This window comes from Haemorhous mexicanus, unplaced genomic scaffold (assembly GCF_027477595.1).
Source record: "Haemorhous mexicanus isolate bHaeMex1 unplaced genomic scaffold, bHaeMex1.pri scaffold_151_ctg1, whole genome shotgun sequence".
Taxonomy (NCBI): Eukaryota; Metazoa; Chordata; class Aves; order Passeriformes; family Fringillidae; genus Haemorhous; species Haemorhous mexicanus.
The window spans coordinates 28,088-42,699 of record NW_026776002.1 but is presented as its reverse complement, the minus strand read 5'-3'; the positions used below and the strand labels follow the sequence as shown (position 1 = coordinate 42,699).

The 14,612-nt window shown below is 36.3% G+C and overlaps 1 protein-coding gene across 1 annotated transcript in view; it reads right to left on the bottom strand.

The window, feature by feature from the left end:
* Window positions 1-4,079: 4,079 nt before the first annotated feature.
* PABPN1 (poly(A) binding protein nuclear 1) overlaps window positions 4,080-14,612 on the bottom strand; it is an 18,979-nt gene continuing 8,446 nt past the window's right edge. The window contains exons 5-7 of the mRNA XM_059837545.1: window positions 14,038-14,133; window positions 6,271-6,419; window positions 4,080-4,335 (exon numbers count right to left, since the gene is read on the bottom strand). Of these exons, the coding sequence (XP_059693528.1) occupies window positions 4,296-4,335; window positions 6,271-6,419; window positions 14,038-14,133 (285 nt within the window). The 3' untranslated portion in view covers window positions 4,080-4,295. The remainder of the gene's footprint in view (window positions 4,336-6,270; window positions 6,420-14,037; window positions 14,134-14,612) is intronic.

Here is a 14,612-nt window from a genome sequence, read left to right as displayed (position 1 = left end):
TAGTGATTTTTTGTGGATTTTTTAGTGATTTTTTGGTGATATTTTGGGATTTTTTAATGATTTTTTGGGGATTTTTCAGTGATTTTTCTGTGATTTTTTGGAGATTTTTTAGCGATTTTTTGAAGATATTTTGGGGATTTTTTAGTGATTTTTTGGTGATTTTTTAGTGATTTTTTGGGATTTTTCTGTGATTTTTCAGTGATTTTTTGGGGATTTTTTAAGTGATTTTCGGTGATTTTTTGGGAATTTTTTAGTGATTTTATGGGGATTTTTTAGTGATTTTTTGGTGATTTTTTTAGTGATTTTTCCGTGATTTTATTTGATTTTTCAGTGATTTTTTGGTGAATTTTTGGTGATTTTTTAGTGATTTTTTGGTGATTTTTGTGTGATTTTTTGGTGATTTTTGGGTGATTTTTTAGTGATTTTTCTGTGATTTTTGGTGATTTTTGGGTGATTTTTGGGTGCTGATTTGGGACGATTGGTGCCAGGCGGCTCCGAGGGACGCGAACTCCGGGGGCACCGTCAGGGTCTGCCACGGCGGGGAGAAGGGCTGGGGGGAGGGGCCCTGGGGAACGGCAGAGAGCTGCAGGACCTCTACGGGGAGTGAGGGGAAAATGTCAAAAATTGGGGAAATAAAGTGAAAATAAATGTGGAATTTTTGGTGACTTTTTGTGGTTTTTTGGGGGATTATTTGGGATTTTTTGGGGATTTTTTGGGGGATTTTTTAGTGATTTTTTTGGGGTTTTTTTGGGGATTTTTTAGTGATTTTTTGGGATTTTTTGGTGATTTTTTGGGGATTTTTCAAGAATTTTTGAGGATTTTTTGGTGATTTTACGGAGATTTTTTAGTGATTTTTTGTGGATTTTTTAGTGATTTTTTGGTGATGTTTTGGGGATTTTTTGAGGATTTTTTGGTGATTTTTCAGAGATTTTTTAGTGATTTTTTGTGGATTTTTTAGGATTTTTTTTTGGGGATTTTTTGGGGATTTTTTGTGAATTTTTTGAAGATTTTTTTGGATTTTTTAATGATTTTTTTGGGATTTTTTAGTGATTTTTTTAGTGATTTTTCAGTGATTTTTTGAGGATTTTTTGAGGATTTTTAAAAGATTTTTTGGGGAATTTTTAGTGATTTTTTTGAGGATTTTTTGAGAATTTTTTGTGGATTTTTTTTTATTTTTCTGTGATTTTTTGGGGATTTTTTAGTGATTTTTTGGTGAATTTTTGAGGATTTTTTAGTGATTTTTTGGTGATTTTCTGTGATTTTTTAGTGATTTTTCTGTGATTTTTTGGTGAATTTTTGGTGATTTTTGGGTGATTTTTTAGTGATTTTTCTGTGATTTTTGGGTGAATTTTTGGGTGATTTTTGGGTGATTTTTGGGTGATTTTTGGGTGCTGATTTGGGGACGATTGGTGCCAGGCGGCTCCGAGGGACGCGAACTCGGGGGCACCGTCAGGGTCTGCCACGGCGGGGAGAAGGGCTGGGGGGAGGGGCCCTGGGGAACGGCAGAGAGCTGCAGGACCTCTGCGGGGGAGTGAGGGGAAAAATTGGGAGTTTTTGGTGAAATAAAGAGAAAAAAAAGTGAATTTTTGGTGATTTTTTGTGGTTTTTTCGGGGAATTAGTGGGGATTTTTTGGGGATTTTTTATTGATTTTTTGGGGATTTTTTTGGGATTTTTTTGGGGATTTTTTGGGGATTTTTTGGGATTTTTTGGGGAATTTTTTGGGGATTTTTGTGGGAATTTTTAGTGATTTTTTGGGGATTTTTTGGGATTTTTTTGTGATTTTTTGGGGATTTTTAGTGATTTTTTGGGGATTTTTTGGGGGATTTTTTGGGATTTTTTGGTGATTTTTGGGATTTTTTGAAGATTTTTTGGTGATTTTTTAGTGATTTTTTGGTGATTTTTTTTTGATTTTTTAGTGATTTTTTGGGGAATTTTTAGTGATTTTTTGGGATTTTTTTGGGAATTTTTTAGTGATTTTTTGGTGATTTTTTAGTGATTTTTTGGTGATTTTTTGGGATTTTTTGAAGATTTTTTGGTGATTTTTTAGTGATTTTTTGGGGATTTTTTGGGATTTTTTGAAGATTTTTTGGTGATTTTTTTTGATTTTTCAGTGATTTTTTGGGGAATTTTTAGTTATTTTTCTGTGATTTTTTGGGAATTTTTAGTGATTTTTTGGGGTTTTTTTGGGAATTTTTCAGTGATTTTTTGGGAATTTTTTAGTGATTTTATGGGGATTTTTTAGTGATTTTTTGGAGATTTTTTTAGTGCTTTTTGGTGATTTTTTGGTGATTTTTCTGTGATTTTTTTTTTATTTTTCAGTGATTTTTTGGTGATTTTTTGAGGATTTTTTGAAGATTTTTTGGGGATTTTTTGAGGATTTTTTGGTATCTTTTGGGGATTTTTTGGGAATTTTAGAGGATTTTTTGGGGATTTTTTGGTGATTTTTTGAGGATTTTTTGGGATTTTTTAAAGATTTTTTGGTGATTTTTCCCAATTATTTTGTGATTGTTCTGTGATTTTTTTTGATTTTTGAAATGATTTTTTGGGGATTTTTTGGGGATTTTTCGGTGATTTTTTTTTTTATTTTTTTGTGATTTTTTTAGTGATTTTTTTGGGTGATTTTTTAGTGATTTTTTAGTGATTTTTTTGGTGACTTTTCATTGATTTTTTGAAAATGTTTTGGGATTTTTTGAGGATTTTTTGGTGATTTTTGGGGATTTTTTAGTGATTTTTTGGGATTTTTTTGGAGATTTTTTTCAGGATTTTTTGGGGATTTTTTAGTGATTTTTCAGGTTTTTTTTGTATTTTTTGGTGATTTTTTTGGGATTTTTTAGGATTTTTTGGGGATTTTTGCGGGAATTTTTTGTGATTTTTTTGGGGATTTTTGGAGGGTTTTTTGGGGATTTTTTTGTGGATTTTTTGAAGTTTTTTTTTTGATTTTTTAATGATTTTTTAGTGTTTTTTTGAAGATATTTTGGGATTTTTGAGGATTTTTTGAGGATTTTTTAGTGATTTTTCAGGGTTTTTTTGTATTTTTTGGTGATTTTTGTGGATTTCTTGGTGATTTCTTGGGGATTTTTGCGGGAATTTTTTGTGATTTTTTTTGGGAATTTTTTGAGGTTTTTTTGGGATTTTTCAGTGATTTTTTGGTGATTTTTTGGGGATTTTTTGGTGATTTTTCTGTAAATTTTTTTTATTTTTTAGTGATTTTTTGGTGTTTTTTTAGGGTTTTTTTTGGAAGATTTTTTGGGATTTTTTAGTGATTTTTTGGGGATTTTTTTAGTGTTTTTTTGGTAATTTTTAGTGATTTTTCTCTGATTTTTGGGGGATTTTTTGAGGATTTTTTGGTGATTTTTCCCCAATTCTTTTGTGATTTTTCTTTGATTCTTTTGGATTTTTTTGGGGATTTTTTGAGGATTTTTCAGTGATTTTTTTAGTGATTTTTCTGTGATTTTTTTTTTTGATTTTTCAGTGATTTTTTGGGTCATTTTTTGTGATTTTTTGCTGATTTTTAAAAAATTTTTTACAATTTTTTTTTGTGTTTCTTTTTAAATTTTTGGGGGATTTTTTTATTTTTCAATTTTTTAGCCATTTTTCCCCCCAAAATCTTTTCATATTTAAGACTGGAAAAAGCCAAAAAAAAAGAGAATTTTGGGCCAAAAAAGCAAAATTTTAGGAGAAAAATTTTGGGCCAGATTTGGGATTTTTTGGATCAGAATTCAAAGCCGAAATCTCAGAAAATTGTGGAAAATTTGGGATAAAAACCTGAAATCTAAATTAAAAAAAACCAGAAAATTTTGGGGAAAAATCCTCAAAATTCAGGAAAAAAAATTTAAAAATTAAAACCCGACAACTTTTATTTCAATTTTTTTTATTTTTATTTTTTTTTTACCCTTTCCCCCCTCTAAAGACCCCAAAATTTTATTTTTTTTTTAATTTTTTTTTTTCTTCCTCTCCCCCTCCCCCTCTCCTCCACTTCCAGCCCCTCCCCCACCCCCGGAAATTCCCCAAAATTCCCCCAAAAATTTTTTTTTTAATTTTTTTTTTTTTTAAATTTTCTTTTTTTTTTTTTTCCCCTCCCCCCCCCTTTCTTCCGGCTCCGGGCTCCACCTGCAAAAAACAAACTGGGAATTTTTTTTTTTTGTTGTTGTTTTTTTTTGGGGGGAAAAAAGAGAAATTTGGGGTTTTTTATGGGGTGGGGGAGGGGCAGGCGGGCCCCTCCCCCCACCCCGAATTTGAGGGATTTTTTTTTTGGTTTTTTTTTTGGGGGGAAAAAGGGGAAATTTGGGGGTTTTTAATACGGGGAGTACCAGGAGGTGGCTCTGGATCGGCCCCTGTGGAAGAAAACAAACAAAAAAAAAGGGAGAAAAAAATCAGAATTTTGGGCAAAAATGAAAATTCACAAATTAAAAGTCCCCAAAAACCCGAAAAATGGATGGAAAAATTGGAAATTTCAGCCCAAAATCAACCCAAAATCGCCTAAATTTCAACGGGAAGCCCAAAATTGGATGAAAAAATGGAATTTTTGCCCCAAAATTGGGGTGAAAACCCGAAATTGGATGAAAAAATGGAAATTTTGCCCCAAAATTGGAGTGAAAACCCCGAAATTGGATGAAAAAATGGAAATTTTGCCCCAAAATGTCCCAAAATCCCCAAAATTTCAGCGGGGTTTCCGAAATATCCCGGATTTGAAGGGAAAATTGGAATTTTTACCCCGAAATGTCCCAAAATCCCCCAAAATGAACCCAAAATCGGAATAAAAAATTGAAATTATTGATGGGAAAAGGTGAAAATTTACCCCAAAATTGGAGGGAGAACCCAAAATATCCCAAAATTCGCTGGAAAAATTGGGAATATCGCCCCAAAATTGAATTGAGAACCCCAAAATTGGCAGAAAATTGAAAATTTCACCCCAAAAATTCACCTGGAGACGCCGAAACTCACCTGAGAAAGGCAAAAACGCCTCAAAAAATGGTCCCAAAAACGCCCCAAAATTGGTTCAAAAAACCCCAAATTCCACAGAAATCACCCCAAACCCCTTCCCAATAATCTCAAATCTTAAAAAGCCCCAAAATCTCAGGAATTCACCCCAAAAAACTCACCTGGAAAAGGTCAAAAACTCACCTGAGAAACTCGAAAAGTTACGCGGAAAATGGGAAAAGCGCCTCAAAAAATGGTCCCAAAACCGCCCCAAAATTGGTTCAAAAACGCCAAATTCCACAGAAATCACCCCAAATCCCTTCCCAATAATCTCAAATATTAAAAAGACCCAAAATCTCAGGAATTCACCCCAAAAAACTCACCTGGAAAAGGTCAAAAACTCACCTGAGAAACTCGAAAAGTCGCGCGGAAAATGGGAAAAACGCCTCAAAAATGGTCCCAAAACTGCCACAAAATTGGTTCAAAAAATCCCAAATTCCAGATAAATCACCCCAAATCCCTTCCCAAAAAACTCAAATCCTAAAAAGACCCAAAATCCTGAAATTTCATCCCAAAAAACTCACCTGGAAAAGGTCAAAAACTCACCTGAGAAACTCGAAAATCACGCAAAAAATGGGAAAAGCGCCTCAAAAAATGGTCCCAAAACTGCCCCAAAATTGGTTCAAAAAACCCCAAATTCCACAGAAATCACCCCAAACCCCTTCCCAATAATCTCAAATCTTAAAAAAAGATGACCCAAAATCTCAGGAATTCACCCCAAAAAACTCACCTGGAAAAGGTCAAAAACTCACCTGAGAAACTCGAAAAGTTACGCGGGAAATGGGAAAAACGCCTCAAAAAATGGTCCCAAAACCGCCCCAAAATTGGTTCAAAAAACCCCAAATTCCACAGAAATCACCCCAAACCCCTTCCCAATAATCTCAAATCTTAAAAAGACCCAAAATCCTGGGAATTCACCCCAAAAAACTCACCTGAAAAAGGTCAAAATCTCACCTGAGAAACTCGAAAAAACGCGCAAAAAATGGGAAAAACGCCTCAAAAATGGTCCCAAAACTGCCCCAAAATTGGTTCAAAAAATCCCAAATTCCACAGAAATCAACTCAAATCCGTTTCCAAAAATCTCAAAACCTAAAAAGCCCCAAAATCCTGGGAATTCACCCCAAAAAACTCACCTGAGTAGCACCAAAAACCGACCGCGAGACGCGAAACCGCCTCTAAAAACGGCCCCGAAAACGCCCCAAAATCGCTTTAAAAAACCCCAAATTCCACAGAAACCACCCCAAATCTTTAAAAGCCCCAAAATCCTGGGATTTCAGCCCAAATCTGACCTGTATCCCCGTGCCCGGGGCCGGGCGTAGCCGCTGTAGAAGCGGGAGCGGGCGGAGCCGTAGCCCCCCCCCCGCCCCCGGAAGCGCCCCCGGGGGAAGCCGCGGTCGGTGCTGCTGATCCCGGGGCGGTTCGTCCTCTTGGGGATCACCTTTTGGGGAGAAAAAGGGAGATTTTGGGAAAAAAGGGGGAGATTTGGGGAGAAAAGGGGGAAATTTGGGGAAAATCGGTGAAAATTTGGGGAAAATCGGTGGAAAAATGGGGAAAATCGGAGGGAAAATGACAAAAAAGGGAAGGAAATGAAAGGGTTAAATAAAGTTGGTGGGGTTGGGGGTCAGGATTTGGGGAGAAAAAGGGAGATTTTGGGAAAAAAGGGGAAAATTTGGGGAAAATTTGGGGAAAAATTGATGAAAATTTGGGGAAAATTGGTGAAAATTTGGGGAAAATCGGTGGAAATTTGGGGAAAATTTGGGAAAGGAAAGGGTTAAATAAAGTTGGTGGGGTTGGGGGGTCAGGATTTGGGGAGAAAAAAGGGAGATTTTGGGAAAAAAGGGGGAAATTGGTGAAAATTTGGGGAAAATTGGTGAAAATTTGGGGAAAAATGGTGAAAATTTGGGGAAAATTGGTGAAAATTTGAGAAAAATTGGTGAAAATTTGGGGAAAATTTGGGGAAAGGAAAGGGTTAAATAAAGTTGGTGGGGTTGGGGGTCAGGTTTTGGGGAGAAAAAGGGAGATTTTGGGAAAAAAGGGGAAATTTGGGGAGAAAAGGGGAAAATTTGGGGAAAATTTGGGGAAAAATGGTGAAAATTTGGGGAAAAATGGTGAAAATTTGGGGAAAATTGGTGTAAATTTGGGGAAAATTTGGGGAAAGGAAAGGGTTAAATAAAGTTGGTGGGGTTGGGGGTCAGGATTTGGGGGGAAAAAGGGAGATTTTGGGAAAAAAGGGGAAATTTGGAGAAAATTTGGGGAAAATTGGTGAAAATTTGGGGAAAATTGGTGAAAATTTGGGGAAAATCGGAGGGAAAATGGGGAAAATTTGGGGAAAGGAAAGGGTTAAATAAAGTTGGTGGGGTTGGGGGTCAGGTTTTGGGGAGAAAAAGGGAGATTTTGGGAAAAAAGGGGAAATTTGGTGAAAATTTGGGGAAAAATTGGTGAAAATTTGGGGAAAATTGGTGAAAATTTGGGGAAAAATGGTGAAAATTTGGGGAAAAATTGGTGAAAATTTGGGGAAAATCGGAGGGAAAATGGGGAAAATTTGGGGAAAGGAAAGTGTTAAATAAAGTTGGTGGGGTTGGGGGTCAGGATTTGGGGAGAAAAAGGGAGATTTTGGGAAAAAAGGGGAAAATTGGGGAAAATTTGGGGAAAATTGGTGAAAATTTGGGGAAAATTGGTGAAAATTTGGGGAAAATCGGAGGGAAAATGGGGAAAATTTGGGGAAAGGAAAGGGTTAAATAAAGTTGGTGGGGTTGGGGGTCAGGATTTGGGGAGAAAAAGGGAGATTTTGGGAAAAAAGGGGAAAATTGGGGAAAATTTGGGGAAAAATGGTGAAAATTTGGGGAAAATTGGTGAAAATTTGGGGAAAAATGGGGAAAATTTGGGGAAAATTGGTGAAAATTTGGGGAAAGGAAAGGGTTAAATAAAGTTGGTGGGGTTGGGGGTCAGGTTTTGGGGAGAAAAAGGGAGATTTTGGGCAAAAAGGGGGAGATTCGGGGAGAAAAGGGGGAAATTTGGGGAAAAATGGTGAAAATTTGGGGAAAATCGGTGGGAAAATGGCGAAAATTGGTGGGAAAATGAGGAAAAGGGATGGAAATGAAAGGGTTAAATAAAGTTCGTCCTCTTAGGGATCACCTTTTGGGGAGAAAAAGGGAGATTTTGGGAAAAAAGGGGAAAATTTGGTGAAAATTGGTGAAAATTTGGGGAAAATCGGTGAAAATTTGGGGAAAATCGGTGGGAAAATGTGGAAAAGGGATGGAAAGGAAAGGGTTAAATAAAGTTCGTCCTCTTGGGGATCACCTTTTGGGGGAAAAAAGGGAGATTTTGGGCAAAAAGGGGGAGATTTGGGGAGAAAAGGGGAAAATTTGGGGAAAATCGGTGAAAATTTGGGGAAAATCGGTGGGAAAATGGGGAAAATCGGAGGGAAAATGACAAAAAAGGGAAGGAAATGAAAGGGTTAAATAAAGTTGGTGGGGTTGGGGGTCAGGTTTTGGGGAGAAAAAGGGAGATTTTGGGAAAAAAGGGGAAAAATGGTGAAAATTTGGGGAAAAATGGTGAAAATTTGGGGAAAATTGGTGAAAATTTGGGGGAAATCGGTGGGAAAATGACAAAAATATGAAGGAAAAGGGAAGGAAAGGAAAGGGTTAAATAAAGTTGGTGGGGTTGGGGGTCAGGTTTTGGGGAGAAAAAGGGAGATTTTGGGAAAAAAGGGGAAAATTGGTGAAAATTTGGGGAAAAATGGTGAAAATTTGGGGAAAAATTGGTGAAAATTTGGGGAAAATCGGAGGGAAAATGGGGAAAATTTGGGGAAAGGAAAGGGTTAAATAAAGTTGGTGGGGTTGGGGGTCAGGATTTGGGGAGAAAAAGGGAGATTTTGGGAAAAAAGGGGAAATTTGGTGAAAATTTGGGGAAAAATTGGGGAAAATTTGGGGAAAATTGGGGAAAATTTGGGGAAAATCGGTGAAAAAATGGGGAAAATTTGGGGAAAGGAAAGGGTTAAATAAAGTTGGTGGGGTTGGGGATCACCTTTTGGGAGAAAAAGGGAGATTTTGGGAAAAAAGGGGAAAATTGGTGAAAATTTGGGGAAAATTGGTGAAAATTTGGGGAAAATTGGTGAAAATTTGGGGAAAATTTGGGGAAAAAATGGGGGAAAATGGGGAAAAATGGGGTGGAAAAATGGGGTGGAAAAATGGGGAAAGATCAGAAAAAAATGGGGAAAAAATGGGGGGAGAATGGGGAAAAAATGGGGGAAAATGGGGAAAAAATGGGGGAAAATGGGGGAAAAATGGGGTGGAAAAAATGGGGAAAGATCAGAAAAAATGGGGAAAAATGGGGAAAAATGGGGGGAAAATGGGGGAAAAAAAGGGGGAAAAAATGGGGGGAAAATGGGGGAAATAAAGAAAAAAATGGGGAAAAAATGGGGAAAAAAAGGGGGGAAATGGGGAAAAAATTGGGGAAAATTGGGGGGAAAATGGGGAAAAGTGGGGTGGAAAAAATGGGGAAAGATCAGAAAAAATGGGGAAAAAATGGGGGGAAAATGGGGGAAAATGGGTAAAAAATGGGGGGAAAATGGGGGGAAAATGAGGAAAAAAATGGGGAAAAGTTGGGGGAAAAAAGGGGAAAAAAAAGAAAAAATGGGGAAAAAATAAAGAAAAAAATGGGGAAAAAATGGGGAAAAATTGGGGGAAAATGGGGAAAAATTGGGGGGGAAAATAAAGAAAAAAATGGGGGAAAAATGGGGGAAAAAAGGGGGAAAAATGGGGAAAAAATGGGGAAAAATTGGGAGAAAAAAGGGGGAAAAAAGAAAAATGGGGAAAAAATAAGAAAAAATGGGGAAAAATGGGGGGAAAAAATGGGGGAAAAAGGGGGAAAAATGGGAAAAAACTGGGAAAAAATGGGGGGGAAAATGGGGAAAATAAAGAAAAAAATGGGGGGAAAATGGGAAAATTTGGGGGGAAAATGGGGAAAAATGGGGGGAAAATTGGGGAAAAAAGAAAAAATGGGAAAAATTGGGGGAAAAGGGGAAAAAAGAAAAAATGGGGAAAAAATATAGAAAAAAATGGGGAAAAAATGGGGGAAAATGGGGGAAAAATGGGGAAAATGGGGGAAAAATGGGGAAAATAAAGAAAAAATGGGGAAAAAATAAAGGAAAAAATGGGGAAAAATGGGGAAAAATTGGGGAAAAAATGGGGGAAAATGGGAGGAAAAAATGGGGAAAGATCAGAAAAATGGGGAAAAAATGGGGGGGAAAAAGGGGGAAAAAAGAAAAAAATGGGGAAAAAATAAAGAAAAAAATGGGGAAAGATCAGAAAAAAATGGGGGAAAAATGGGGGAAATAAAAAAATGGGGAAAAAATGGGAAAAATGGGGAAAAATGGGGGAAAAATGGGGGGGAAAATGGGGAAAAAATGGGGAAAAATGGGGGAAAAATGGGGGAAAATGGGGGAAAATGGGGAAAAATGGGGGAAAATGGGGGGAAAATGGGGTGGAAAAAATGGGGAAAGATCAGAAAAAAATGGGGAAAAAATGGGGGAAAAAAGGGGAAAAAATGGGGGAAAATGGGGAAAAATGGGAAAAAAAGGGGAAAAAATGGGGGGAAAAATGGGGGGAAGTGGGGTGGAAAAATGGGGAAAGATCAGAAAAAATGGGGCAAAAATGGGGGAAAATGGGGAAAAAATTGGGGGGAAAATGGGGAAAATAAAGAGAAAAATGGGGGGAAAATGGAGAAAAAATGGAGGGGAAATGGGGAAAATGGGGAAAAAATGAGGGGGAAAATGGGGAAAAATGAGGAAAAAAATGGGGAAAAATTGGGGGAAAAAAGGGGGGAAAAAAGAAAAAAATGGGCAAAAAATAAAGAAAAAAATGGGGAAAAAATGGGGAAAAATGGGGGAAAAATGGGGGGAAAATAAAGAAAAAAATGGGGAAAAAATGGGGAAAAATTGGGGGGGAAAAAGGGGGAAAGATCAGAAAAAATGGGAAAAAATGGGGGAAAATGGGCGAAAAATAAAGAAAAAAAAGGGGGGGAAATGGGAAATTTGGGGAAAAAATGGGGGGAAAAAGGGAAAAAAATGGGGGGAAAATGGGAAAATTTGGGGAAAAAATGGGGGAAAAAAGGGAAAAAATGGGGGAAAATGGGGAAAAATTGGGGAAAATAAAGAAGAAAAAGGGGGAAAATCAGGTAAAAATGGGGAAAAAGTTAGAGGAAAATGGAGAAAAATGGGGTGGAAAAAATGTGGAAAAAATGGGGGGAAAATGGGAAAAAAATGGGGGGAGAATGGGGAAAAAATTGGGGGAGGAAAATGGGGAGAAAAATGGGGGAAAATGGGGAAAAAATTTAAAAATGGGGAAAAAATCAGAAGAAAATGGGGAAAAAATGGGGGAAATAAAGAAAAATATGGAGGAAAAATGGGGAAAGAATGGGGGAAAACGGAGTGCAAAAAAATGGGGAAAGATCAGAAAAAATTGGGCAAAAATGGGGGAAAAAATGGGGGAAAATGGGGAAAAAAGGGAAAAAAGGGAAAAAATGGGGGGGAAATGGGGAAATTTGGGGGAAAAATGGGGGAAATAAAGAAAAAAATGGGGAAAATGGGAAAAATGGGGGAAAAATGGGGAAAAAAAGGGAGAAAATGGGGAAAAAATAGGGAAAAATGGGGAAAATGGGGGGAAATGGGGAAAATAAAGAAAAAATGGGGGAAATGGGGGAAAAATGGAGAAAAAATGGGGGAAATAAAGAGAAAAAAGGGGGAAAAATGGGGGAAAAAGGGGGGGAAATGGGGAAAATTGGAGGAAATAAAAATGGGAAAAAATGGGGGGAAAATGGGGGAAAAAAGGGGAAATATGGGGAAAAATGGGGAAGGATCAGAAAAAATGGGGCAAAAATGGGGGGAAATGGGGGAAAAAATGGGGAAAAAATTGGGGAAATATAGAAAAAAATGGGGAAAAATTAGAAAAATATTGGGGAAATAAAGAATAAAATGAGGAGAAAATCAGAAAAAAAAAGAGAAAAAAATTGGGGAAAAACTAGGAAAAAATGGGGAAAAAATGGGGGAAAAATCAAAAAAATGGGGAAAAATGGGGAAAAAGTCAAGAAAAAAATCAGGAAAAAAATCAGGAAAAATGGGAAATCATTGGGTGGAAAAATGGGGAAAGATCACTTAAAAATGGGGAAAATAAAGAATAAAATGGGGGGAAATCAGGAAAAAAAGGGGGAAAATGAGGGAAAAAATCAGAAAAAAAATTGCAAAAAAAGGGGGAAAATCAAGAAGAGAAAAATGGGGAAAAATCAGGAAAAAATGGGGAAAAAACAGGGAAAATAAAGAAGAAAATGGGGAAAAACCAGGGAAAAATGGAGAAAAAATCAGAAAAAAGGGAAAATTAGAAAAAAATGGGGAAAAATTAGGAAAAATGGGGGAAAATCAGAAAAAATTGGAAAAATTGGGGAAAAAGTCAGAAAAAAATTGGGGGGAAATCAGAAAAAAGGGGAAAAATTAGGAAAAATGGGGGAAATAAAGAATAAAATTGGAAAAATCAGGAAAAAATGGGAAAAAATCAGGAAAATTGGGGAAATAAGGAATAAATTGGGGAAAAATCAGGAAAAAATCAGAAAAAAATTGGGGAAAAAATGGGGAAAAAATGGGGGCAAAATAAAAAAAAAAGGGGAAAAAAATCATAAAAAAAGGGGAAAAAATCGGAAAAAAAAGGGGGAAAATCAGAAAAAATGGGCAAAATAAAGAATAAAATGGAGAAAAAACAGGGAAAAAAATCAGAAAAAAAATGGGGGAAAATGGGGGAAAATCAGAAAAAAATGGGGAAAAATCAGAAAAAATTGGGAAAATAAAGAATAAAATGGGGGAAAATCAGGAAAAAATGAGAAAAAATTGGGGAAAAATTTGGGAAAAATGGGGGAAAATCAGAATAAAATGGGGAAAAATCATAAAAAAAAGGGGGAAAATCAGAAAAAATGGGGGAAAATCAGAAAAAATGGGTAAAATAAAGAATAAAATGGGGAAAAATCAGGGAAAAAATCAGAAAAAAAATGGGGGAAATGGGGGAAAATCAGAATAAAATGGGGAAAAATCAGAAAAAAATTGGGAAAAAAAGAATAAAATGAGGAAAAATTAGAAAAATATTGGGGAAAATAAAGAATAAAATGAGGAGAAAATCAGGAAAAAATGAGAAAAAATTTGTGGAAAAATTAGGAAAAAAATGGGGGGAAAATCAGAATAAAATGGGAAAGAATCAGGAAAAAATGGGGAAAATCAGGAAGAATGGGGAAAAATCAGGAAGAAAAAAATGGGGAAAATAAAGAATAAAATGGGGAAAAATCAGGGAAAAATTGGGGGAAAAAAATCAGAAAATAATGGGGGAAAATGGGGGAAAAAATCAGAAAAAAATGGGGAAAAATCAGAAAAAATGGGGAAAAGAAAGAATAAAATGGGGAAAAATCAGAATAAAACGGGGAAAAATCAGGAAAAATTGGGGAAAATAAGGAATAAAATGGGGGAAAATCAGGAAAAAATCAGAAAAAAATTGGGGAAAAAATGGGGAAAAATGGGGAAAAATCAGAAAAAAGGGAAAAATTAGAAAAAAAAGGGGAAAAATCAGAAAAAATGGGAGAAAATCAGAAAAAAAATGGGTAAAATAAAGAATAAAATGGGGAAAAATCAGAAAAAATGGGGGAAATAAAGAATAAAATGGGGAAAAAATCAGGAAAAAATGAGAAAATAATTGGGGAAAAATTAGGAAAAAATGGGGAAAAAAGGGGGAAAAATCAGAAAAAAATTGGGAAAATAAAGAATAAAATGAGGAAAAATTAGAAAAATATTGGGGAAAATAAAGAATAAAATGAGGAGAAAATCAGGAAAAAATGAGAAAAAATTTGGGGAAAAATTATGAAAAAAATGGGGAAAAAATGGGGGGAAAATCAGAAAAAAATGGGGAAAAATCCGAAAAAATTCAGAAAAAATCAGGAAAAATGGGGGAAAACCAGGAAAAGAAGGGGAAACTCAGGGAATTTGGGGGAATTTGGGGAATTTGGGGGAATTTGGGGGTTGTGACCTTGATCTGCCTCCCTCTGAAGAGCGACTCGTCCAGAGCCATGGAGGTCCGCACCGACTCCTTGTCCGAGAACTCGATGTAGGCAAAGCTGGGGGGGAAAAAAAGCCAAAATCAGCCAAATTCAGCCCAAAACCAGCAGGGAATCGACCCGAAAATAGGCCAGAAATAAGGCAGGAAACGGCAAAAAAATCGGCCCAAAAATGGGGAAAATCGGCCCAAAAATGGGGAAAAAAATGGGGAAAAATGGGGAAAATTGGCCCAAAAATTGGCAGAAAAATGGGGGAAATTCGGCTCAAAAATTGGCAGAAAAATGGGGAAAATTGGCTCAAAAATTGGTATAAAAATGGGGAAAATTGGCTCAAAATCGGCTCAAAAATTGGCATAAAAATGGGGGAAAATCGGCTCAAAAATGGGGAAAAAAATGGGGAAAATCGGCTCAAAAATTGGTATAAAAATGGGGAAAATCGGCTCAAAAATTGGTATAAAAATGGGGAAAATCTGCCCAAAAATTGGTATAAAAATGGGGAAAATTGGCTCAAAATCAGCCCAAAAATTGGCAGAAAAATGGGGAAAAT